The sequence below is a fragment of the Macrobrachium nipponense genome, chromosome 25 (assembly GCF_015104395.2).
Source record: "Macrobrachium nipponense isolate FS-2020 chromosome 25, ASM1510439v2, whole genome shotgun sequence".
Lineage (NCBI taxonomy): Eukaryota > Metazoa > Arthropoda > Malacostraca > Decapoda > Palaemonidae > Macrobrachium > Macrobrachium nipponense.
The window spans coordinates 273,036-300,535 of NC_087214.1; the positions used below are offsets into that span (position 1 = coordinate 273,036).

Here is a 27,500-nt window from a genome sequence, read left to right on the forward strand (position 1 = left end):
GCTACAACCTGCAGCGCCCTGTGGCGTCCTCCGCCGCGGCCGTCTTCGTGGTGTTCCTCCTCTGCGCCCTCGTCAGCAGGCCCATCTCCGCCAGGTCCCACTCATACGACAACAACAGGTAAATAGAGGCAGTTCCCTCTTGGTTAGTTTTTTTTTTTTTTTTTTTTTTGGGGGGGGGGGGAGGTGGTGTTATTGTCTTTATTTTCTTTTTTGTCTTTATTTTTCTTTTTGATTAATGTTTATGTAAGTCTTGTGGTTAGTGTCTTTTTTTATTCCTTTGGTTAGTTATTTTTTTTCTTAGTGTTTTTTTCCTTTGAATAATGTTTTTGTATCTCTGGTTAGTGTCTTTTTATTCCTTTGGTTAGTGGATTTTTTTCTTAGATTAACATTTTTGTATCTTTGGTTAGTGTCTTTTTATTCCTTTGGTTAGTGGTTTTTTTCATTTATTAGTGTTTTTTCTTTGCTTAGAGTTTCTTTTAAGGTTGTGAGATTGACATAGAATTAAAAATGGGTGAGAAGTGATTTATTATAATATCACCTCTGGAGTAAATAGTTTACAGGCTTTTAGAGATATATTGATGCCACTGTTCAACGAATCTGGTCGCTCACGGCAGGAATGTTGGATCAGGGATCAATTGCGAATGTGAAGGATCTCTGTTGAAAGACATCTTTATGAAAAAGTGATAGACAAGGCACCACCATCCGTCGATAGTCCAAGTCATACCTGCTAATGTTGACATAATTTTACTGGTCTTTGAAGATTGAAAGAAAGTAGTATATATCAGAGAACAGTGCATGTTCCATTATTAAAATAAAACTCCCCCCCCCCCCCCCCCCCCCCCCCCCCCCCCCCCGGCCCGCCCCGTTTTACTTCATTCAGTCCCGTTTCGAAACTATCTCCCAAACTGTTGTTCTTCTCGAAGTGTAGTACGAACGCTCAGAAGTATATGAGCGTGTCACAAACGTCACACTTCTCACCCCCACGCTTTTAACAGAGCGTGAAAAGTTGGTGCCTTCCCCCGTTGCAATCAGGCGTCTATCGGCTCCCTGTCAGCTGGATGGTGTCTCCTGACGTATCTGCTGAGGCTTGCTATATATCTCCTGTCAGGGGGGTGGGGGGAGGGGGGCATCTGTCATGATTTAAGACTTAATATCTCATGTAGGAAGGGGCTGGGGGAGGATAGGGGCGATCTGCCATTTCCTAAGACTCGATATCTCCCGTAAGATGGCGAGTGGTGGGTGTTGGGACCTGTCATCTTCAAAGACTCGATATCTCCTGCAGGAGGAAGGGAGGGGCGGTGTGAGGGGACGTATCTGTCTTGCCATGCGGAAGGCGCTCACCAGTAGTAGAAGCCTATTAGGGGAAGAGAAAGAAAGGGTCACAGAAGAGAGAGAGAGAGAGGGTTGTAGGGTCCATTCGTATTTGGCAGTTCAGTGTGTCCGTCCTCTCTCTCTCACTTAACACTCCACACGTGAATGCCTCCTACCCGTATATCGGGGTGAGAGTTATTTCTGCCCTGACGTGCGGCGTCTTCGCCACAGGAGCCTTGGTGGTCCCAGCCAGCCGTGTTTTTGGTTTTTCTGGATGTCACTGGCCCCGGCAACAGCACTAGTGTACATCCGATTGGTCGCGCGGCTGATATCATTTCTCTGGGCAGTCAAAATATTATTAGTTCAAAAGCGGACGAAAATGACAACAACAAAATCAAAATATAACAGAAGGATGTTACTCTTCAATTTGGTTAGAAATTTGAGCGATATTGGACGAGATATTGGCAGTACTACAGTTTGCCAATAGATTTGCTATATTTAGCCTTATTTCCGTAGACCCCGGAATTGGGGGCTAGTGCTCTCATGCGCCTCATGTGGGGCACTGTAGTTTTTACTAAAGGTTTCATTGCATCGTCCCATCAGCCATTGACTGCAACCCCTCTCACGCCTTTGACTGTATCTCCGTTCATATTCTCATTCTTCCATATTACTTTCTTCAACCCTCTCCTGCCAGTTGTTTCATAGTACATTTGAAAAAGTTAGTGAAAAAACAGTTGACATATTTTCGTCATGTCAGATTGTTTGACAGATTTTTTGCCATGTCAAAATTCGACTTATTTTTGTCAGGTCAATTCTTGACAATTTTTTTCATGCTGAATTTTGAATTTTTTGTACGTCAGGTTGTGACATATTTTAAATTTTGACATATAGTATATGTCATGTCAAATTTGTACATTTTCTTTTTTTTGTCACGTCGAATTTGTTAACATTTATCATGTCAAATTTTGACATTTTTGTCATGTCAAATTTTGACATTATTTCATGTAAAATTTTTACTTTTCTTCATGTAAAATTTTTACTTTTCTACAAGTCAAATTTTGACATTTTTCATATGAAATTTTGACTATTTTTCATGTCAAATTTTGACTTTTCTTCATGTCAAATTTTGACATTATTTCATACCAAATTTTGACATTATTTCATGTCAAAATTTGACTATTTTTCATGTCAAATTTGTACTTTTCTTCATTTCAAATTTTGACATTATTTCATGCCACATTTTGACATTATTTCATGTCAAATTTTGAATTTTCTTCATGACAAATGTTGACTTTTTTTTTTATTTCTATCAAATTTTTCATATTTCTGTCATGTCCGATTTGGAATGTTATATTCATCATTTGTATTACTGCAGTATTTTGTCAGATTTTGAATATTATGCTCACACCGGTTAGTAATCACAGTAATTAGACAAGAATATTTAAGTGCTGTTACATTGCGTATATATATTGACCCACTGATATCTAAATTGCTCTCCACTCGAGATCTCCTCAGCGCTAGATAATATATACTTACTTCTTGACCCAGATACGCGTAGGATTTTTTTTTTATATACTCAGTGTCCTTGAGATCGGACCCTGTAAGACCTGAGTTATCAACCTTTTATCTGTTAAGGCCTTCAGGAATGTTTGTCAGCTCTTATCATTAGTTGCTCGCGTCTTTGCTTGCCCTGGAAGACAGGCAAATCCCCATACTGACTCCACAGGACCTTGTCAGTGCTCTGTAGGCACTGCTTAAGGTTCTCTGTGGCGTCCCTACGGCCCTTGGCTACCACCCATCTCATTCGTTCTACCTAACCTCCGTTCATATTCTCGTTCTTTCCGTCAGACTTTCCAGTCTGTCCTACCTATTGCTTCAACATTATTTTCTGCGCTGAATGACCTCATATAAGCCCCAGCGTTTGGTCTTTGGCCAAAATTTTATATTCCAATTCCTTGGCGCCTTGCTTGCTAAGCCTTTCTGAATATATCTTAATATTCTCCACTTCAGGCTAGATTCTACCTGGATCTGATTATTGATTGATTTATGGCCATTAAAAGCTGGCGTTACCCTGGATCTGATAAGTGTTTTGTCTAAATCTATTGGCGAGGAAGTGTGTGTCTAGTTCTACCGAAGAAAAGGTGGAATTCTCGTTTTTATTGCGTTTTCTGCTGGAATTTTTGTTATTGTCTAAAGCAGATATCAGCTGTTTACGAAACAGGCTGTTTTTTAATGCTGTTTAGAGCATTGAATGTTCAGTAAGAGAGAGAGAGAAAGGAAAAATGTGATGATGTCAGCAAGGTCTCTCTCTCTCTCTCTCTCTCTCTCTCACAGCATTCCTCTACTCCACGTCGTGGAGTTAAAACGTGTCCTTGGTGTAGCCCGCTCTGAAATGTGCAGATTAAGCATTTTATCGACTCAAACCCTAAGCTAAGGCTTCGCTGCAGCAGGTCTCTCTCTCTCTCTCTCTCTCTCTCTCTCTCTCTCTCTCTCTCAGGTGTTCTCTTTTCTTATACTTACAATATATTGTAAGTGGAAGGGCCTGGGGGGCGCTAACCTTGCGTGGGTCAGTCGGTAGCGTCCTTCCCCCCCCCCCCCCCCCCTCAGTACTTAGGCTTCTTCTAGAGAAAACGAAACTTTAAATTTCTAGTAACAACCAGCGCACGTCCTTTCTTATCAGCTTATCGGTGATTTTTAGGTTTCATTTATCAGACAGTTCCTTATTATTATAGATTACGATAAGGAGCGCCTTGGTAATTACGCAGTTTACGCTCCTCATCTGTTTTTGACGTCCCTGGCTAGACCTATGTACGTCCTCTCGATACCGTGTGGGGGGTGAATGAGATGATGCTGATGTTTATTTCAAATCTTCAGTCATTTTAACGGCTTTTGGGTGATGAAGCATGGTTGAGAAGGGTGTCCTGGCTAGTTATTCGACTGCTGTGGGTCGTGTCTGAGGTCGTAGAGATAAGAGAAAATGGGAAAAATGAGACGTGAAGATTGGGTGTACATCAGCGAGGTGACGGTTACAGCAGCACCTCGGGGTAATGGCGCCATCTTCTACCACCAGGCTGCTGTATGTCTGTGGTTATCTGTGTATGTTTGCGTATTTATCACTCCCTTTGGATAACGGAATAACCCATCTAGAGATCTTACAGCCATTTTTTCTTATTCATAAACGATCATGAAATAGAATTGTCCATTAACCTGAGCCGGGCGAGTGGCGGACATAGTACCGAATTCGCCAACTAATTTTTTTTTTTTTTTACTTTTATTAGAAAAATATTACATGTCATTTACATAAGTAAGGTATTACAAAATATTACAAAATGTACACCTACAATATTTACAAATTACTGGATTTTATTACAAAACAAACATTTAAACTCGAGCTGTAAATTGTGACGATTGTGACTGGACCCTGTAGAGTCATTGGTCATGGCCTTCTGTGAGTGGGTGACCGTCGCCTGCTGCATTAGTTAAACTGTGACCTTTTGTTGGGAGGTTTCTATTAAGAGATGACGTTCGGTCTAGCTAGGGTTGCGCCAGACCAACAGTTGTCTATGTTTAGATTTTGATTTTCTGGAGCTTTGTATTAAATATAAAAATGATATGATGATAATAACAATAATAATGATAATTTTATTAGTAGATAATAAATCATATTATTTCAAATAATGCTAGATTTTAATACTTGAGCCAGTACAACGGGGTAACGTTGATGTGCCAGTAACTTCCTCATGAATCTCCACAATAAAATTTCCACATTTATATAATGATCACTAATCAATATATAACGAAATGATCAATAAATTAATTAATCAGTGATCCGCTCCTCTCTGTAGTGCGTCTAATGATTGTTACTCTTGGTGGTACTGGCGTCGGTTTGAGAGACTGTGACACATATGCCTATCAGTGTACTGCGTTCAATTGACCTCGTTTTTTTGTTGTTGTTTTTCGTAACGTCACGCTGACGTCAGCGTGTGGGCGTCCGGATTGATAGGAATTCGGTGCTGGCGTCGCCAAGCTCGTTTTTTTATATTGAATATTATTCAGTAGTTGTCGGAATAGTACTAAGCTGAAATTTTGTATCTGTCCTTTTACGTATAATTCGTGTCAAATTCACGTCCATCTCGCACGTGTTCCAGTTTTTTCACAGTACCGTGAAATACTTTAGTATCTCATAGTAATGGTAGCCTCTTCCTCCACCTCGGTACATACATAGAAATTGATAGTGCTTTCACGATCTTTTGCCATCCATAATTCTACTGTTGAAATCCTTCAGCCAAAAAGCGCTACTACATGTTTCATGTTATCCTTTTTAACGGGCTAGTGCTACCAGTATTCTATAGTACTGTGAAATTCTACTACTATTACTAGCTTTACATAGTGATTTTAACTTCCTGGTGAAACATTATTACTAATAACTAGCATTCCAAAGTGATAGTATAGTGTCTTCCTCCTCCTGAACACCCCTTAGCAACTGATAGACCTAGAACCTTAGTGTCTTCCTTCTCCCTCCTGAACATGCCCTAGTAACAGATAGGCCTAGACCTCCTTCCTGAACATTCCCTAGTAACTGATAGACCTAGAACCTTAGCGTCTCCCCCCTGTTGAACACTTCCTAGCAACAGATAGGCCTAGAACCTTAATGTCTTCCTCCTCCTCCAGGACACTCCATAATCACTGATAGGCCTGGAACCTTAGCGTCTTCCTCCTCTTTAACACTCCCTAGCAACAGATAGGCCTAGAACCTTAATGTCCTCTTCCTCCTAAACACTCCCTAGTAACTGATAGACCTAGAACCTTAATGTCTCCCTCCTCTTGAACACTCCTTAGCAACAGATAGTCCTAAAACCCTCATGATGCTGTTTCATCCACAAGAATACAATGAATGGCTGCTTGCTTGCGTTGCTGAACAGCGCATGATCGTCGAGCAGATGCGTAAAGCACAGTCTGTTTGGGTACAGTGGGCGACCTCTCTCTCTCTCTCTCTCTCTCTCTCTCATCCAAGGTCACCAAGCATCCGTCTGTCCTCAGGCAAACTCCATTGGTCGTGTTTGTGCCGTCCTTAGACTCCGTAATACTCGATTCATCGTATGCTGTTTATTCATGTCACGTTCATATTCCTGTTTCGTTATATATTTTTATTTTTCACTTTTTCCCCCCTTTTTTTTTTATTTGATTCTGGGTACGAATTGTGGAAGCCATGGGTGGGAAGCTTATTCCATGTCCTAGGCCTAAGCGTGTTCAATGCGGATAATTATGATTATTATTATTATTTTATTATTATTATTACAAAGGATTTATGTCTTTGTGTGTGTGTGTACTTTTCCCCGCCTCCAGTGTGTGTGTGTGTGCGCGCGCGCGGCATGTTTTTGTGGGTGGCGCGGTGGTTAAGGGCGGGCAGCTTGGCGCCACGTATTTGGGCGGTTTTGGGGTACCACAACATGTAACATTCTCTCTCTCTCTCTCTCTCTCTCTCTCTCTCTCTCTCTCTCTCTCCATTCGGACGGACGTGCTCGATGTATTGGAGGCAAAGTATATTTCTTTAATAATATACGTATGAAGGTGACAGTTTTGAATCTTTGAATCTTATCTCTCTCTCTCTCTCTCTCTCTCTCTCTCTCTCTCTCTCTCTCTCTCTTCTGCAGCTCGACATGCTCTGTTTATTAGACACACATTCTTCCATATTTGATAGAAGTTGACTCTCTCTCTCTCTCTCTCTCTCTCTCTCTCTCTCTCTCTCTCTCAGTGTATTAGAGGCAAGGTATTCTATGTAATAAAATTGACAATATTGAATCTCTCTCTCTCTCTCTGAATGCTTTCATCATTGACTACGACCTCAGCATTCCCCCTTTTCGCCTCCTTCTCCCTCCCCCCTCCTCCAGTTACCTCATCCCTATCTCCCCCCTTTTCAACTGGGGGGAGGGGCGCATGCATGCTTGGATTGAGTAAAAGTAAGTTCGTACTCAACATACCCAAGAGTGTGTACTTATCCCCTCTCCCTCCTTCTCCCTCAGACCCCTCTCTCCCTCCCTCCCTCTTTCAATCGCTTAACAAGACTGGTGAGTGGTCCCTCTTTCTCCGAGTATCGTAAACATTCTCGCCTCTCTTCGTTTTTTCCCTTTATTGTCCAAGTTTCATTTGTCTGAGTTTTTCGTGCCTCGATTTATCTGTAGGCCTATCTTTGGTTGGTGGTAGTTTTGATTTTTGTTTTTCTTGTTCTGAGAGGTTGTTCATCGTGTTGTTTTTTCTCCACTTTCTTCTTCTTCTTCTTCTTCTTCTTCTGTAAAGTCAGCTTCTGATCGTAGATTCTGTAACCTGCGTAGAGACGCCATAAGTTAATAAACACTTGTCCGGTTAATCTTGAGTCAAACGTAGGGCTAATTATATTGAGAAAAAGGTTCAGACAGCTGAATTAGCGTTTAGTTTATGCAATGGGCCTATTTTGATTTTCACTCCCCTCACACTTGTATAGCCTACTAGGCACTTAATTAAGTCTAAGTAGGTATTCCGCGTAGGGAGGTAGAGCCGTCAGTGCGCCTCAAGCTGTGCGTTGTATGCATTACTTAAGTAGTCTTTGCAGCTTCCTTTCGGACCCTAGCTGCGACCCCTTCCGTTCCTTTCATTGTACCTCCGTTCATATTCTCTTCTTCCATCTCACTTTCCTCAACCTGACGATTGTTGCATCGTGCAACTGCTCTGAGGTTTTCCTCCTGTTGCATCTTTCAGACTTTTTTTCTTACTCGGGGAGTAAGCTTACAAGCTACTTTGTTGTTTTTGTTATTGTTGTTCTTGTTCTTGTTTAGGGGTAGGAAAGGTCTGAAAAAGGTTTTGCGTTGAGTTAAAGTTACAGGAATTTTAGGGCAGGATATTTATGATTTATTTATTAGAATGAAATTTTAAGAAATAAATAATGTGTATGTTAAACAGTACAGAACATTTATTTCTAATAGAATATACCGTATTTATTTCAAGTTTCGTTGGTGAAACAAGGATCTATTTGACCGTACATTTTAGCACGTTTCAATTCACGTTAAAAGTTAGGAACATCAATTTTACAACTTATGCTTGAGGGGGAAAATCTTATACGCGTCCCGAGTAAGCTGGAGGTCTGATTACGTCTTGTATTCTACAAAGTTTCGTATACCTGCCATGCTCCCTTGTTGAGGTATGCTACGAAGGGAATTCTTCATAGCTTGAAAGGTGGATGCTTGGTGGTGGTGGCCTTGCATGCAAATGGGTCCTGCCCAAATGTTCAGTCCTCCGTGGGGCGAATGTAAAGTAGAGTTGGGAAAAAGGAGAAGGGGGGGGGGGGGGGGGGGGGAGGGGGTAGGGGGAAGTTCTCTCTCTCTCTCTCTCTCTCTCTCTCTCTCTTGTGTGTGTGTGTGTGTGTGTGTGTGTTTTTTTTTTTTTTTTTACATTACATTTCGTTTACATAATAAGTAGAACATTATGAAAATAAAATTATAAACCTTCAATATTTGTTTACAAAATATTATGGATCAGAAAAAAATAGAAATCAAAATCAATATGCTTTTTACTGAATGCATTTGCATTTTGATGGAAGGCCCGTAGGCAAAAATAATTAATAAAAATAATAATAATTGATATATTATTTTTATTTTATTGATTCTTTTATTTTTTATTTTTATTATTATTATTATATTATTATTTTATTATTATTATTATTATTATTATTGCACCAAACAAAATCTTCTTTCAGTTTTCTTCTTAAGATTGAAAAAGAAACCCACAAAATTACTGTGTATAACGTGTTTACTTAAAAGCAAAATAAAATATAAGTACTTGTAAGTAAACACGTTATACACAGTAATTTTGTGGGTTTCTTTTTCATATTATTATTATTATCATCATATTTTGGACTATTGCCTTATACCTTTCACACGTCTCTTGTGTGTATGTATGTATGCATGAAAAATAATGAGCTGTGTCAACCCGCGCCGGCTGCATCTCTGATCGAGACGAATATGTATAATGCAAAGAATTCAGTTGTGCCTTTGTTAGGAACTGGGATTTGTATGTATAGATCTATTAAGATGACAGAAGGTGAGGCAATACCTGCTGATATAATGAATAAATTCGCCAGCGCCATCGTCCTTATTATTAATTATTCAGAAGATGACGAACCCTATTCATACTGAAGAAGAAGCCCACCACATTGACCTGGAATTCAAGCTTCCAGAATCTTTCTTCCAGCTTGCTTTTTTTTTAACCTTCCCCTAACAGGTGATTCATATTGCGACAATTGATTGACAATGGACAATTTATTCATATGCAACAATTATTGATTGACAATGCAACAATTGATTCATATGTAACGATTAATTCACAGTACAACAATTATTGATTGACAATGCAACAATTGATTCATAGTGCAACAATTGATTCACAGTGCAACAATTATTGATTGACAATGCAACAATTGATTCATATGAAACAGTTAATTCACAGTGCAACAATTGATTAACAGTGAAATAATTATTGATTGACAATGTAACAATTGATTCACAAAGCAACCATTATTGATTGACAGTGCAACAATTGATTCACAGAGCAACAATTATTGATTGACAATGCAACAATTGATTCATAGTGCAACAATTGATTCACAATGCAACTGCAGGAGGTTTTAACTTTTCATCACGCCTCTCAAACTTATTACTCTTAACAATATCCATTTCAGCGCCAAATGACCTCGTCATCGTAGGTCCCAGGGCTTCTTGGCCTTAGGCCTGAAGCCTATATTCTATTTTATTCTAACGAAAACCGCTCACAAGATGCGATAACGTATAGCAATTTAAAGCAGTGAATAGACAGTGTTCCATTGCGTCCTTGGACGTAGAGGGGGGTGGGACCTCTGTGCATGAGCGTTCTTAAACTGCCTGGCGATTGTATCGTAGAGAGCACAGATGGTTCCTTCTGTAATGGATTGTATTGTGTAATGGGCTGTTCTTTTAAAGCTATTATATATATATATATATATATATATATATATATATATATATATATTTTAGAGAGAGAGAGAGAGAGAGAGAGAGAGAGAGAGAGAGAGAGAGAGGCTACATAAATTTTTATCACATCACCGTGAATACATGAGTTAAGCTACGAATTTCCTTTAATATCCAATTCGCTCTACCTGAATTAATATATTTTCCATACATGTTAACCGAAGGGGAATTTTCTTAGTCGACAATAATTTCGTCCTCTTGTGGATGCGAACCAGCGCCCAGCGGACAGAGGAGAAATCAGGACTTCAGTGACGTCTTGACCGACGCGGCCATCGAGTGTCAACTTTGTGTGAGGAAAAAATCCTCGGGTTAGCTGGGTCCAAAGTATACAATGTTTTCAAACCGCCACCAACAGCGTGACAGATCCACTGAGTAGTTGTTATCGTGTCAATTCAGAATGACCTGCTATCGTAATCATTACCCCTGATAAATCATTATCGTTGTTTTTCTCTCGGAAGTATATACTACGTTGTTGAGCCTCACTTGAAGAACCCTTTTACTTTTATAAAAACAGATTTATCACCTGTCGTGACGTCGTAATGGATAGCCGAGATTTTTTTTATTTTATTTATTTATTTTTTTTAATTAAGTTGGGCTGAAAGAAAGTTGGAAATATATAGGAAATATATAAGTTTGGTTGCCGTCTTCAGCAGTTGAGTACTGTTTGGCAAAGCACTGGTGGGTGAAGAGGAGAGAGAGGGGGAGAGGATGTAGAGAGAGAGAGAGAGAGAGAGAGAGAGAGAGAGACTCCAGTTCTAGGAGATAATACCATGACTCCAACCATTTGATATATATATAGATATATATATATATATATATATATATATATATTATGTATTGTATGTATTTGTATGTATGTATATATATATATATTATATATATATATATATATATATATATATATATAGAGAGAGAGAGAGAGAGAGAGAGAGAGAGAGAGAGAGAGAGAGAGAGAATGAGGTCACCATCTTTACATCAGACCGATTCTGTCATGGTCTAACAGTAAAACCACCATTACTCAAGAGGCTGTTCTGCATATCTGGCAAATTATTCTTTTTGTATTTTTTGTTTTTATTTTAAAATAACGATTGTTGTTAACGATTTTAGTCATATTAATGAGGTGCATATTCACGATCGTATTTCTGTGGTTGAATGCAAAAAAAATGTATTGAATCTCTCTCTCTCTCTCTCTCTCTCTCTCTCTCTCTCTCTCTCTCTCTCTCTCTCTCTCGTGTGTCATTTATGTAGAACAGACATATCGCTAGGGCAGATGTTTACCATTCATACGTAAATGTCTCAGATGTGATTCACTTAAGACCCCAAAAAGCGTAAACATCATTGATAACTTGGTAGTCAGGAATTGATTGGTTGGTTTATATCAGGGTTAGGTCTTTCGTGACGTCAGCAGGTGTAGGCCTAATCGACGCACGTGTTGAATATATGAGATGCTCTCGTGTGTAAGTGTCTGACAATGAGTAATTCTGATCCGGTCTCACTTTGTGGACATCTGCGAGGTAACTGGGTTGAATCTATCCTAAACATTGTCTACGAAAGAGCCACTGGGTTCTATTCTGTCTTGATGCACAGTGATTTCCCTAGTCTGCTTGCAGGATCTAGATTTTGGCAGATGTTGGGGGAATGTGAAATATACGTATAGAGAAAGATCAGTAAAGGAACTCAATTTTAGGGTTTCTTTAGAATACAAAAGACATAACTTCTTCTCGTCTCGTCTCATCTCTTCTCTCTCCCCCCCCTTCGCCATTCGATCTCTCCTCTCATCTCTCTCTACTTTCATCTAGTCGGTATTAATATTATATATTTACATATAATATATATATTATATATATATATAATATATAAATATATATATATTAATATATATATATATTATATTATCACTTAAATGAAAATGTGGAGCTGCCATAGAATAATAATTTTGTGCTGTTTATCAGAGAAATAATTAACTATTGGGTGAGTGATTCAGGATGGATAAATGACCCCTTTCTCTCTCTCTCTCTCTCTCTCTCTCTCTCTGGACAAAAATCAACGTAATTCAAGTAGAACTGAACTAAATAAACAAGATTAACTGCCTTTCTCAGGACCCGTGACATGGCGGACTCAAACTACCTAATGTTCTTTGAAGAATGTGTCTCTCTCTCCCTCAAGTTTATTTTCGGTCCCTCTTCCCCACAGACCAAATTTGGTCTTCCGAAAGCTATGCAGTAGTGGGATTCATTTCGAGGTCACTGGACTCCCAGTTTCAGCATAGCGGACGTGACACTCACCTCCAGACGTTGACTGATTGGTGTTTTGTCTACCGTGTTTTTGTGAGTTTAAGGTCTTCATGGGAGGGACCTATGTCATCTATTGGCTAGCCTCATGATTGTGCCCATGCCCTAGCCTATTTTTGGGCACGAGGTTATTTCCAGTTTTAGTGGTAGGTTATTCCCTGGACACCCTCATGATTGTGCCCATGCCCTAGCCTTTTTTTTTTTTTTTGGGGGGGGGGCGTTATTTCAAGTTTTAATGGTTAAACGTTTAATCCCTGGATACTCCATGCCCTAAGCCTGGGGGGGGGGGGGGGAGGCAGGGGTTAGTGGTTTCCAATGCCCTTTTAGCCCTTTCTGGGCACGAGGAATCAAGTTTTAACTTGGAAAGTTAAATCCCTGGTAACCCCTCATGATTGTGCCCTGCCTACTTTTTGTGTGTGTGTGTGGGGGGGGGGGGGGGGGGGGGGGGGGGGGGGGGGGGGGGGGGGCTGGGGGTTTATCAAGTTTTTAATGGAACGTTAATCCCTGGATACTCTCATGCCCGAGCCTTTTTTTGGGCACGAGGTTATTTCAATTTTTAATGGAAGGTTAATCCCACAAATAGGTACACTTAGAGTTCATCTTACAAGGTACAGTTACAATTTACACTTAAAGTTCATCTTGCAAGGTACACTTACAATCTACACTTAAACCTCACCTCAGGGCAAGCGACCTTCATATAAAGTGTGTCCACACCCAAACCTCTTTTTTGGGCAAGAGGTTATTTCAAACTCTCAATGGAATGCTGATCGCACGAATCTCTCCACCTTACACTCTACACTTACATATACACTTACACCCCAGGGCAAGGTTGGTTTTTAGGCTTATCTTGTTTACAATGTTTATCGTGAGACGAGTATTTTAGATATCTGTCCATTTACTTTTTCTTTCATTTTATTTCACTAATAAAAGGTTTCTTGAACCATGATCAGTAGAGCTTTCTGTAGTCATTAGTCATTTAATTGTTCCTCTTTATGAGAAACATTGTTACTTTTATGAGAAAAATAGTATAGTGTCTCTCTGTGAGAAACATTACTTCTTTTGTCAGAAAAATATATTGGTTCTCTATATGAGAGAAACATTACTTCTTTTATGAGAAAAATTGTATTGCTTCTTTTTATGAGAAACATTACTCTTTTTATGAGAAAAATGGCATACATAAATATAATACCCGGTTTCAGTAGAAAGTAGTAGTGAGTTTTGCTAATTACTTTTATTGAACTTCTTGAATCTTATAAATTCAAGTGTATTCACTGATAACGGCACGAAACTCATTCAGTCATTCAATTAACCCCCTCTCTCTCTCTCTCTCTCTCTCTCTCTCTCTCTCTCTCTTAAACGGAAATTGTCAGGAGAGGTTGGAGGCAAGTAAGATGGAACAAAGAGAATATGAACGAAGGTACAGTCAAAGAACTTTGACTAATACTTACAGCGCACTGCTTGAGGTGCACTGACGGCGCCGCTACCCCCCCCCCCCCCCCCCCCCCCCCCCCCCCCCCCCCACCGTCCATCCTTACGGGGTTCTTGCTTGTATCCTGCATTTGCGACAACGTAGCTGATCTCCTCTGCTTGCCAACACCAAGGTGGCATTTAACCTAACACAGAGAGAGAGAGAGAGAGAGAGAGAGAGAGAGAGAGAGAGAGAGAGAGGAGGAGGGCTTTTCCCAACCTGCAGTTTTAAATAGAAACGTGAGGCAAAGTTCTCTCTCTCTCTCTCTCTCTTCTCTCTCTCTCTCTCTCTCTCTCTCATCGCTTGGCAAGGATGGACGCTATACTTCATCCTTTACGTAAGTTGTTGTTTCGCCACGCATTGCTAAGATTGTTGCTTCTCCCTGGTTTGTTGCGATTTTGCCAATCTTTTTATTTTGTTTCCTTTACCTCTAATTTTCGTCGCACGTGCGTAGTTGAGCCGCAGCAGGTGAATTGGCATCGGGAAAATTATTATGAAATAATGTCGTGATGGCCGTGGGGTGATTTCTCTGACTGTGATGTAAATTAGGCTTATGTTGTTATTTTTATACCTTCCCAGTCGTGTCTACGGTCACTAAACATTCGTTTTTAGTCTCTCTCTCTCTCTCTCTAGTCTCATCCCGAAGTTGCTATCGCTTTGCTCCGTTGCAGGCGTTAGCGATCAATTTGTATTCAAGTTTCAACTTGAATTTTATTTTTCTCATTGAAACTGAAAGCCAGATTTTAGCTTTGTAAAACTGCAACGTCATTTCATCATCAGCTTTCGTAAAACGTTAATTCAGACGGCTTCGTAAACCTGGAAAAATGACATCGGTCTAGGGTAATGTAGTATAGATTTTGGGAGACAGCATCCACGCTGGTTGACCAGATCTGGCTTCAACTACTTCGTGTAGAGAGAGAGAGAGAGAGAGAGAGAGAGAGAGAGAGAAATTTTACGTCTTCATGGAGCGGGTATATTTCCGGGCTGTGGGTAGTAGCATTGGTTGGGGTAGTCCTGTTGTCGAAACTAGTATGTACCAGATTGCAAGATATGGAGGTCTTGCATGGGACCCGGGAGTCAGTTGGGTCTAGCTAGGGGTGTGTTCGCTTTTTCCTAATCTCTCTCTCTCTCTCGCTCTCTCTCTCTCTCTCTCTCGCTCTCTCTCTGCGCTACGTTTTGCTAAGCTAAATGGGATGGTCGGATGGACATGAGTCTAATTCTCGTATGAGATATGATTAACATGAGTCTAGAGCTCTGTGTCAATGTTGGTTTTGTTAAAAGCTCATCAGTGTAAAGAATCCTATACTAGGATAATCGTAGTACACGTGGCAAGAATCCTATACTAGGATAATTTTAGTACACGTGGCAAGAATCCTATACTACGATAATCTTAGTACACGTGGCACGAATTCTATACTAGGATAATCCTAGTACACGTGGTAAGAATCCTAGTTAGGATTCTTAAGATATTTTATGCCTCCGAACGAAACTTTTGTTTAATGAAGACCATTATCTAATTGTAAAATTTTTTTAATGAAAACATTTTTTTAATTCATGGACTCTAGAGGGAGCTTGTTCATAGAACTATATGGAGCTGGACAAGATTATAAGTGTTTAGATTTCATCCACTATTTTCTAACCCATTTGCTAACGTTATATAAATAGTGAGTGAATATAGACCTTATATTATATTTAATAAGAATTTTATTTAATAAGAACCGTTAGATTAAGTTCAGTGGCTATATAAAGGTACAGCACATGGAAATTTATATTTAAACTATTTGATGCGTAATTATTTCCGCTCTCTGCAAGACTTCCAGTTCAGTTTGTCTGGAAGGAGAGAAACCACCACTGATAGCTCTCTTGAGAATAGTCGTACACAACGAGAACCATTACTAAGACGACCGGAAGTTATCATATAGATAAAAATAGATTTAACTTCACAATATGGAGAATTCGCGAAAAAGGTTGTTTCAACCACTCAGAACGGATGCCAGTCACTTCCTTTCTCCGGAGGTGTCCTAATTATATATAGGATGTTGGATCCTCCGTTGGTAATGGCCATTTCCCGATCGTGCGATTTCACTTACGTAAAGTACGTAAAGTAATTTAGTAAGTTTGGGTTCAAGGTAACTTTTTTATATTTTTATTTTTGGACCGTTAGGTGGCATCGAGTCTGCACGTGTGAGTATATATACGTATACTCGTATGTCATTTTTGGGCTTTTCCTTATACGTGTGTAAGATAAAGGAAACAAGTAGAGCATGAGAGAGAGAGAGAGAGAGAGAGAGAGAGAGAGAGAGAGAGAGAGAGAGAGAGAGTCGGGTAAAAAGTTGAAGAATGTTAATTGTATGATCAGCAGTTTCTAGCAACTCAGAAAGTTGCCTCTTCGCTATTTTCCGTAGTTGCCTAGATGCGCCTCTCTCTCTCTCTCTCTCTCTCTCTCTCTCTCTCTCTCTCTCTCTCTCTCTCTCAAATAATAACAATATTTTCGAACTGTGCCATGACTTACTCGCCCACCTTTACCTATGTCATTGTGAGAATTAGACGCAGTTTTACGTTTTACGTGATACTTGACAGCACTTGGGTTGTTGTGGAGAGGACATTAAATGCTTGGGGTAGAACTGATGGGTTTTGTTCGTGACGTGCGTGTGTGTGTGTGTGTGTATGAAGGTTGGGGGTGTTTATGCGAGTATCGAAACCCCCCTTTTAATTGCGCAGTAAATCATGGCAATACTCCCATGTGGTACTGGTATTTATGTTGGTTTATGGTAGGATATGAAAGGTAGCTCCCTCATATCCGCATCTAGACCGAAGCGTGAGAATACTCAAGAAAAGTCGATATTTTAATGACTACTCCTTCCATAGCCTATAAACAAATTAACAACTGTGATTTTAGATTAAATATTAACGTGTGTTTATTAATAAACCTCTTTTTCTTGAGAATTACTCTTCGTAATGTGTCTAGGAGAGATATTGCGCGGTGCTTATGAGGTACTATATTATGCAGTGGTGGTAGGTACTAAGAGTTCCCTCCCTGACGGTCGAAGTCAATATAGCCGGTGGCCTCTGTGGGGTCTCAAGGTCATATTCACAAAAATACTCCTTCTTTATTCCTTTTTATATTCTACTTCCCTCTTTGGTCGATGTCTCGTTTATTTATCACCATTCTATGGCCCAGAGGAGGCCATTTTGCCACTGTGGCAATAAAGTGATGTTTTGAACATGGCTTAGGTCTAACTGTTCCCAGGTAAATGACGTGGTTTGTGATTGCACAGTTTGCTTTGAAAGTTAAACCCGGGGGGGGGGGAGAAATAACCGGACCTGATTTATTGAAGAAAAAATACTATATTGAGAAAATCGCTCCCAGATGTTGGCAAAGTATGTAAATTGAGGAGAGTTTAGAAATAGTCCTCTCTCTCTCTCTCTCTTCTCCGTCTCTCTCTCTTCATCTCTCATCTCTCTCTCCAGATAAAAAGTTACTGATCGATGAATGCTACGTTCATACTTATAATAAGTTTTAGAATTATCCACGTGGATAATCCCTTACTACAGAGAACTTCCACTTGGCTGTTTTATAAGTAAATTTACACAAGGCTGTTCACTCTATGCAGACCTACTCAGGAGACTATATTCGGTTTTAAACTGTACCATCCACCTCCTATTTTAAACTTGCGTTACTGGCCTTTATATTAATGCGCTTTCTTTTTAATCAATACCATTTCATGGTCTACTTTTGCCTTTTTTTCTTTTTAACTTCTCCATCCTTCTTACTTTCCCCACGGAGTCATTTCCACAAGCTCTCTGGAACTGACACTAGGTCTTTGCACTCTAATTAGGTCATTCAGCTATCGTTCACTCTCAGCTAATCATCGAAATACTCATCATATTGACCCAGGACTTCATTCACTAGGCCCAGGGGCATCATGTCTCAATTTGTATCTTTGTTTATGGACTAGAGTTGTATGTCATCGTTTTTCTCTGCAGGAGTTAAGTCTAGAACAATTTATTCTGAAGGCTATTCTTGCTTACCAAGCCTCTTCTAATTACTCTCTCTCTCTCTCTCTCTCTCTCTCTCTCTCATTTTCCTTCTGCCATGCTGTTGCACCTCAAGTAATCATGAATTTTACATGCACTGTATGTGTGCTTGCCCACGTATTGCAGTTGCTGTGTAACAATAACTATAGATACACAGATTTTTACAGAAGCGACCTACTAGAATTGCTACTGTATCTTTGCAAAACCCTCTCTCTCTCTCTCTTTATTTTTCAATGGTTTTGGCAACGAATAAAAGGATGGAAATTCAAACTGACCAGATTATAAAGTTGCCAAGCTTCAACCACAGCGTGCTTAAAAAAAAGAAAAAAAAAAAAAAAAACAAAACGAACGACACGACTCAGGTTAGAGTCCAACGTGAAAGCGATTGAGGTGACGAGCTTGACTTGGCATGTCCATGTCCATGCACGTGCTTTGGCACAGTGAATGAAGGTGTGATTACAGTTTGATTCTTGCGTTAAATTCTGGTTTGAGGTAGACATAGCGTAGGTATTATACTTTTTTAAAATTTTTATTAGGAAAATATCAGTCATTACACAGTACCGTAGGGTATTACAAAACAATACAAAATTAAATATACATACAATATTGACAATTACTATTGGTCATTAAGAATTAGAAATAAAAATCTTTGTATTTTTTGCTGGATAGATTTTAATTTTTTCTTTCAATAAATTTCTTAGCAACCACCTGTCATAGACAAGTCAGTTTACTTTTAACAAAGGCACACGATTTCCTCTTTTGTATATTTTTCGTTACTAATCCAGACTACATTATATATATAATAATATATAATACTATTATATATAATATATATATTACATATATGTATATATATTATATATATATATATATATATATATATAATTTTTATAGCTCAACATACCAGATTTTACAATGTATATATATACATATATATACCCATACCTATACACTTTATATACATACACAATTCACCTACCTATATAGTGTATATACTAAAATTCCAAGTAACTTCTTGTAAAATGAAAATAAAATCTTACATTCGTCCCAGATTTTCAAACTCTCACTTGACTAAAAACTTACCTGTAATACACTTAAACAACTCGCCTTGAAACACTTTAACATTTATTTCCATAAAACTTTTCCTCTACAAAGAGCTGTCCACATTCATCATTGGTTTAACTCACAAACAGGTAGTAGCCATTACTCGGTCTATTACTGTTCCGTTGCGAAACTTGGAACAATATGCAACAATGCCTTTTGTTGACGTCAGCAGCGTTCGTGCTTTCCGTCCCATTGTCTCTTGTATAGAGCTTTCAGTTACGGATGGCTGTGCAGAATTCGAGACCAACTTTAAATTGATTTCGTGAATGACTCTTGGTTTAGCATTCAAGGCGAAGATAAGTCTAGGCCTATGTACGTATATGAAGTTTGTTGGTTTTGTCTGCAGACGCTATAACACTGACGCTATAACATTATGGCTTCTGTGTTTGTAATATGAACATTGAGATTAATTGTCACATTTAGCTGATATATGTTAATTCGATGTTGAAATGGTACTAAGACCTTTTGACTAATCGGTTTCCTGATATATTTTTTATTGCTCTTTAATCTGTAAGCATTGAATCCAAAATGGGAAACATGAGAGGTGTTTATTAATAATAATAGCATAATAATAATAATAATAATAATAATAATAATAATAATAATGTTTTGTTGTTTGAAAACGCTCTATTATTTTATAGCTGCAAAGATGTAGAAAATAATTTTGCTCTAAATTTGGTCATCGCTTCAGCGCTACTGAAACAAGTGACTCTCTCTCTCTCTCTCTCTCTCTCTCTCTCTCTCTCTCTCTCTCAGAACAGTGTTGTTTACTGGTCAAATCTGTTACGTTAATCGCCCCGAAAGCTGGTGAGAGAGAGAGAGAGGCGCCCTTATTCTTACGTAAAACAGTTTGGTCGGTTTGTAAAACAGTTTGGTCGGTTCAGACTTACCTAAAGTTTAAAGTTGTTAGATTTACCACCCCAGCCTCAATAGTCAATAGTGTCGTTGGACTTTAGGACTAAAAATATGTTTTGTATAAACTAGCAAGTGTTGAAACGTATTACATAATACGTATTATTTAAAAAATGAATGCTGCAACTAGACACCAAATCCATGAACCAACGTACTAGGCCTATGCGATTAACCTATATCGGTCTAGAAGCGATACTTAGCATTCAGCATAGCGAAATGATGTGTGACTGTGACGTGTCTACTTAGCATCCTGTTATAATATATATATATATATATATATATATATATATATTATATATATATATATATATTAGAGTACACGGTCATTATTATGCATCTTTCGTTTCTATTTCAACACTGACGACGTTGGAAATACCGTTTTTTTTTTTATTACATTTCCGTGTATTTGCGGTTCATTTAAATATGGTAATGTCCCAAAAGAGGACTGACCTGGCGCCATTTATGTGAATGTTACGGACTGACTAATTAACGTAACTTTTTAACACCAGGATCTCTCCTCAGTTTGGTCCTAGGCAGTACCCAAACAGTGTACTACCTTTTTATTTATTTATTTATTTATTTGTTTATTTATTTATTTATTTATTTATTTATTATTTATACTTGACGCGGTTTGCCGGCTTCACATGTGCCGTGTTGCAGCAGTTAGATTGAATAGATTCACCTGCAGTGCAACTCCAGAGAAAATAATGGTTGCTTCATGAAATTTAAGGTGGTTTCCTGCGGAAGAACTTGTTCCTATGCATTCCATCTTGGGACGTCAGCTCGATGTAAGAAAAAAAAATAATTACAAAATAAAATAACGGAAACGGAAAATATTACATTTAACTTACACAATGAGTAGGATGTTACAAAATATATATATATATATACCTGCAGTATTGACAAATTATTATGTATTAGGAAAAAAATTAGAAATCAAAATCGATATACTTCATTACTAAATACATTTGCAATTTTATCTTGTGCTCTCCAATGTAAGTTGTTTTTATATATATAATATAAAACACAACCTTCACTAATTCAGCCCAGTTGATTCTAGCAACGTACTAATACCGTGTATACCGTCGTTACGTTTGTCCATTGCATACCGTGTTACATAACAGCCCCCCCCCAACCCCCCCCCCGTCCGTATACATGCAAGTAATTCCCCTCTAGACTTTAGCTTCAAGGCCACCGTTTTAGTCTTACATAAGATAACTCGCGTGCGCGCATGCGCACAACACAAACACTCGCTCAAGGACTCCCCTCCTCGAGATAGTACAAAGACGTTTCTGCATTGCCCCTCTATATATATTACACAAGCATAGTATAGGTTAAAATAAAGATAAATATAGGATATAATCTCACATTTACCTAAACGGAAATTACGCCAAACGCCTGACTTGGAGCTGTGTAGCAACAGTGGGCTGGTTTTTAGTACTGTAAAGCTGTGAGGTGAGGCAGGAAGAGGGTGGTTTGGACGTCCCCCCCCCCCCCCCCCCGGGGCCCCCCCCCCCCCAGGGGTGGGGGTTGAGGGTTGGAGGGGGACTGATATGCCATCATCAAGGAGGTTAGCCCTCAACGTTATAACCCCCCACCCCCTCCTCCTTACCCGAATACTTCCCACCAAAGCCCTCCTCGAGCTCACGCGACTACAAAAAAAAAAAAAATGTACTCTCGTTTGCAAGGTGCGGTTCTGTCGTATTATTTATGTTTTATTACTTACTAGTCTTTTGATCTGCCTAGGTAGTTGTTTATGTATTACCCGGCTTATGTTATTTACGGTTAAATCTGTGGGGAAGTTTTAAGTTATTGTCTTTTACGGTTAAATCGTGGGGAAGTTTTAAGTTATTGTCTTACATTTAACGGCACGAAGACCCGTGGTAAATGACATATCGGTAAAGAAACCATTTTGAGTTTAGACCTATACGAATTTGTGTTGCTTGCAATTACTTGTAATAAGACTTAAAACAATCATTGTTTCATATATATAAATATATATATATATATATATATATATATATAGAGAGAGAGAGAGAGAGAGAGAGAGAGAGAGAGAGAGAGAGAGAGAGAGAGAGAGAGAGAGATCACGGTTCACTGTCACGTTCCAGCACACACACACACACGAACAATGGAAACCATTAACTTCAACATGTGTTAAAATGAAAGCTTGGTCACATTAATAGCGTTGTCATTACAGCAGATGTTACTGTGGTAACTTTTTTATTTTTTATTTATGGTACTCTCTCTCTCTCTCTCTCTCTCTCTCGTATTGGGAATTGCTCTTGTATGCAAAATGAATGGATAAGAGGCAGTTCTATATTTTTTTTAGTCCTAATAAATTTAAAAAGTTCCTGTTCACTATCTGTACAGGAAACTATCGCTAACACAGTACTATGGCCCGATTTTTCTAATGTGGTTTCAATTTATTGCACAAATTACTGTGAAAGTTTAGCGCACTGGTGAGGAAAAACTGTGAAAATTTATTGCACAGCTGAAAAATCGTAAAGGTTATTATTATAGGCAATAAAATGCAATATATCACAATGTTGAAGATGCAGTAGTAGGCCTAGGCTGGCAATCAGGAAACTTCTCTTAATATTATAAAATATTCATCGAGTAATTTAATTTGTTTTCAATCCATACGGCCTTATTTCATCAGAAATTATATTTCGTTCGTTTGATTTGATTTGAATTCTTTGCGTTCAATAAATCCCTATTAGCTGAAACTTTGAAATTTTCACGTTCAGAAAACTCCCTATTAGCTGAAACTTGCGTTCAAAAACTCCCTATTAGCTGAAACTAAATTACGTTTGGCGTAAGTTCCGTTTTGCGTTGAAAAATCCCTATTAGCTGAAGCTTTGAATTTTTGCGTTAAAAAATCCCTATTAGCTGAAGCTTTGAATTCTTGGCATTCAAAATGACTCCCTATTAACTGAAACTTTGAATTCTTTACGTTTAAAAAACTCCCTATTAACTGAAACTTTGAATTCTTTGCATGCAAAAAACTCCCTATCAGCTGAAACTTTGATTTTTTTGCGTAAAAAAAAAACTCCCTATTAGCTGAATCTGAATTTTATGCATTCAAAAAACTCCCGGTTAGCTGAAACTTTGAATTCTTCGCGTAAAAAAAAAAAAATCCCTATTAGCTGAATCTGAATTCTATGCATTCAAAAAACTCCCGGTTAGCTGAAACTTTGAATTCTTCGCGTTCAAAACACTCCCTATTAGCTGAAACTCCCCTACTCGAATTCTTCGTTTCCTGCCACACGGTGCTAAATGTACATATTCAGAGATACGATGTTCTCAGTATCATGTCACTGCAGTGACCTCTCTCTCTCTCTCTCTCAAATAATAGTACTATAGGAGACAGGAAGAGAACAATGCACTGCTCTAGACTAAGTACCCAGAAATCTAGAATATAGATTGCAACAGGTTTAGCAGTGGAATCTTTAACATCAACAAACAAGCTATTTATCCTCAGCTTTCAGGGATACGTGAATGGATTGTCTCCCCCACCCCTACTTCCCCCTTACCCCCCCCCCCACCCCACCCCCCAACAAACTGGTGGCGTCAACGGGAACCTTCTTCAGTGAGAGAACCGGTTGTAAATGGGGTTGTAGTACTAAGCTGAGGGGTTACACAACGAATGTAGTATAGACATTTTGAGTTTCGGCCAGGTCATGTCACTCGGGGTGACCTCTTGCTTCTTGCTTGGAGAATCTCTCTCTCTCTCTCTCTCTCTCTCTCTCTCTCTCTCTCTCTCTCTCTCTCTCTCTCCATCAGTGTGGAAGCGTTTCAAAGAAAGCTAGACTAGACAAAATCATTAGGACACTGAATGCTCAGTAAAACCTGCTCCTATAGATAAGTGAGCACATGATGTCTCCTCGGATGGACTAACAAGTCTTTGAGAAATCTTAATTCTCTCTCTCTCTCTCGTATTTAGAGCGCGAATACGTGGTCATACACACGAAAGCTTTTCGCAACAGCTCCAGTTGCAATACTTCGGGAAATAACCACCCCATTCTAAGTTACCAAGTCCCTCAGGGAATTACTAGGTAGTTTCCCAGAGGGGGGGGGGGGGTTGGATAATGTACGTTATCATCGTCACTACGTTCACCCGGCAACAAGAAGTGACGGATTATTGTGACGTCCTTGAAAAAAAAATTTTTATCCATTGAGTCTACTAGTGTAGCTGCGTCGATGCAGTCGATCTAGCTCTGTTACAGGAGAATAAAACTGTGATTCTTTTCACGTTTGTCATTCTGTAATGGTTTTTTTCTTCCATTAAACGTCCGTTCGTTTTGAGAATTGTAGATGGAAACTTAGAGAAATATGTTCTAGGAGAGTTACGTCCCCTTAATAATTTGGCAAGATAGTTATTGCGCTCACGGACTAGTTTTCTTGAAGCCTTGAACCATAGATAACCCTTCCCGCGCGTCGATTTCAATCGTACTTTACAGAAAGGATGTCTTGTAGAATTCGCCAATTTGAGGGTGTGTAGTGACATTGATGCCATGAGCAACTAACTGTTGAAGAGGTGAATACGGAAAGGATTGTGAGTGAATTTGTGAAGCTCCGTCGGCCTTGAGGAGTGTACGTACATAGGACAGCAGACGCCAGCCTGCCAGCCAGCACTCGTCCAGTCTGTCTGCCCTCTCTCTCTCTCTCTCTCTCTCTCTCTCTTTCTTATCTCAGCCGTCGGTACAAATATAAAACTGGTGTCGCTTTCATTGGCAAGACGGCTTGTCAGAAAGTGGATATTGATTTTGCAGCTCATTTAATCGAGTGAAATACTTTGTCATGACGTGGACTCCTCATTATAGTGTGTTATGCAAGTGGTCTTGTCACGTTCAAACCACACACATACATAATATATATTACCACCCTAGTGTTCTCCTTCTATTGTAATGCATTTTATCTGTTTATTGATTTATTTTTTGATACGTGAGATCTCTCCTTTCTGTATTTCCCGTTACCTCGTGTTACTTATTTCTAAGGAACGCCCATAATAATCTTTGGAAGCTTGATTTTAAGTGTGTGTGTGTGAGTGTGGTATATATATATATATATATATATATATATATATATATATATATACATATATATATACACATCATTGGAGCCTAAGGTGTCCTGTAAAGCAGACAGACAGAAAGACAGACGAAACGCACATGCACGCACGCACACAAACACATTCTGAACCAGGCTCATGAAGAGAATTTGGCCGTCAACAGGGATTGGCTAGGAAATATATAGTATATATGTATATGTATGTATATATATATATATATATATATAATATATATATATATATACACACACACATATACATATATATATATATATATATATATATATATATATATATATATATACACACACATATTACATATACACATATAAATACTATAATTTCCTAGCCAATCCCTGTTGACGGCCAAATTCTCTTCATGAGCCTGGTTCAGAATGTGTGTTTGTGTGTGTGCGTGCGTGCGTGCATGTGCGTTCTGTCTGTCTGCTTTACAGGACACTTGTTTACCTTAGGCTCCAAGATGCCAAAAAGCAAGGTCAACCGTGGATGTTGAAAGCATTTATACGTGTTTAGTCTTTATGATAATGGCTTCAAATGAGTGATGCTTTGTGTAGTGTGTGTATATATATATATATATTATATATATATATATATATATATATATATATTATATATATATATATATATATATATATATATATATATATATATATATATATATATAGCCTAAGTTTTGTGGGCCTTTATTATGATATAAAATATAGATAATTTAATGTGTGCGTGTTGCTATGTTTTAGTAAAATGCTTCCGGATGAAATCAAGTGCAATTATGTTTATAACGCGGAAGTTGGTTTTTATTACCCCAAAAAAGAAATAATCTTTGTTATTTAGTTGCATTAGAGACTGTCACTTCAGTCGGTTAGTTCTTTGCAACGTGATACTTTTGAAGGATTAAATTTAAATATACTCTACACTGATTTTGCAATGAGTGTTTCACACCAACCTGACCTCATCCGCATTTTTCCTGTCCGCCCTCAGATCTTAAAAACCACTGTGGCTAGAGGGCTGCAAATTGGTACGTTGATCATCCACCCTCCAGTCATCAAACATGCCAAATTGCAGCCCTCTGGCCTAGGTAGTTTTTATTTCATTTAAGGTGAAAGTTATCCATGATCGTGTGCCTGGCACTGCTATGGTGGTGCCAACAACATCACAGGCCGTCACCGGGCCGTGGCTGAAAGTTTCATACAGCATTATTCGCTGTACAGAAAGCTCGATTGCACCGAAGAAACCTAGAAGCTTTTTTCCCCCGTATAATGCTCTATGAAACTGTCAGCCACAGCACATGAAACTCAGCCACAACACATGAAACTTTCACCCACGGCCCGGTGTGGCCTGTGATGTTGGCACCTTTATGAACATGGCTAACTGTGACCTTCAGTAAAATAAAAACTACTGAGGCTAGAGGGCTTCAATTTGGTGCGTTTGATGATCAGAGTGTAGACGATCAACATACCAATTTGCAGCCCTCTAGCCTCAGTAGGTTTTCATCTGAAGTGAATGTTGTAAGTGGCCAGTACCGTCAGAGTACGTGGTGCACTGTCATCATGACCAAAGGTTGTTTGGACCCAGTGCCTTGTATTTTCTCATTTATTATATGATTTATATTATATGATTTATAATTGACTGACATTTTTATGTATTTATTTATTTCTTTATTTATTTGTTCTTTTCTAATAACTAATTTCCTCTTTTTGTTTTTCCTATCGCCTTCTGTTACTTCCTCTTGTTTGAGAATAAGCTGGTCTTATGCCAGCACGGGCTCTTGCTCTTAGAGCAGCCCGTAGTGTTAATTCTAGTCATTCAACACCGTCATATTCTTTGGAACCTTCAATCTGAAGTCAGTGGCCTCTGTGGTGGTCTTGCCCCATCTGAATAGGGTCCTTGATCTTCTGAATAATAATAATAATAATAATGCTGGAAGTAAACCCTCTTTTAAAGAGAATAGCTGGAATTCAAAATGAATCTTGAAAATTTTAACTAGCGCCACAGGCGTTGTAAAAGAAAATTGACATTTATTGTTTCTTGATTTCCGACATGCCAACCTTCGGTGTTTATAAGCAACAATGAGAAAACCACAATCAGAAAAATACAGAAGAACCTCTATAAAAATGAATGCAGCTGATGCAGCAATCATTTTTAATAAAAACAAATCATAATAATGATAGTTAGTTTGTAGTGGATATGCTTGACGTCGAACACGTGTTGGCTAGAAACCAAAAAAGAAAAGAGACCCGGGTTCTGGA

General features: G+C 38.7%; 1 protein-coding gene across 2 annotated transcripts in view; it reads left to right on the forward strand.

Annotated features, from left to right (window-relative positions):
- The window catches only part of LOC135199237 (SUN domain-containing ossification factor-like), an 87,834-nt gene that overhangs the window by 33,831 nt on the left and 26,503 nt on the right, over positions 1–27,500 (forward strand). Inside the window, exon 1 of one of the 2 annotated variants that reach the window (XM_064227107.1) lies at positions 1–118. This exon is cut by the window's left edge and continues 1,053 nt beyond it. The exons of the other annotated variant lie outside the window; for it this stretch is intronic. Within the exon in view, the coding sequence (XP_064083177.1) occupies positions 1–118 (118 nt within the window). The remainder of the gene's footprint in view (positions 119–27,500) is intronic. 2 annotated transcript variants of the gene reach the window in all.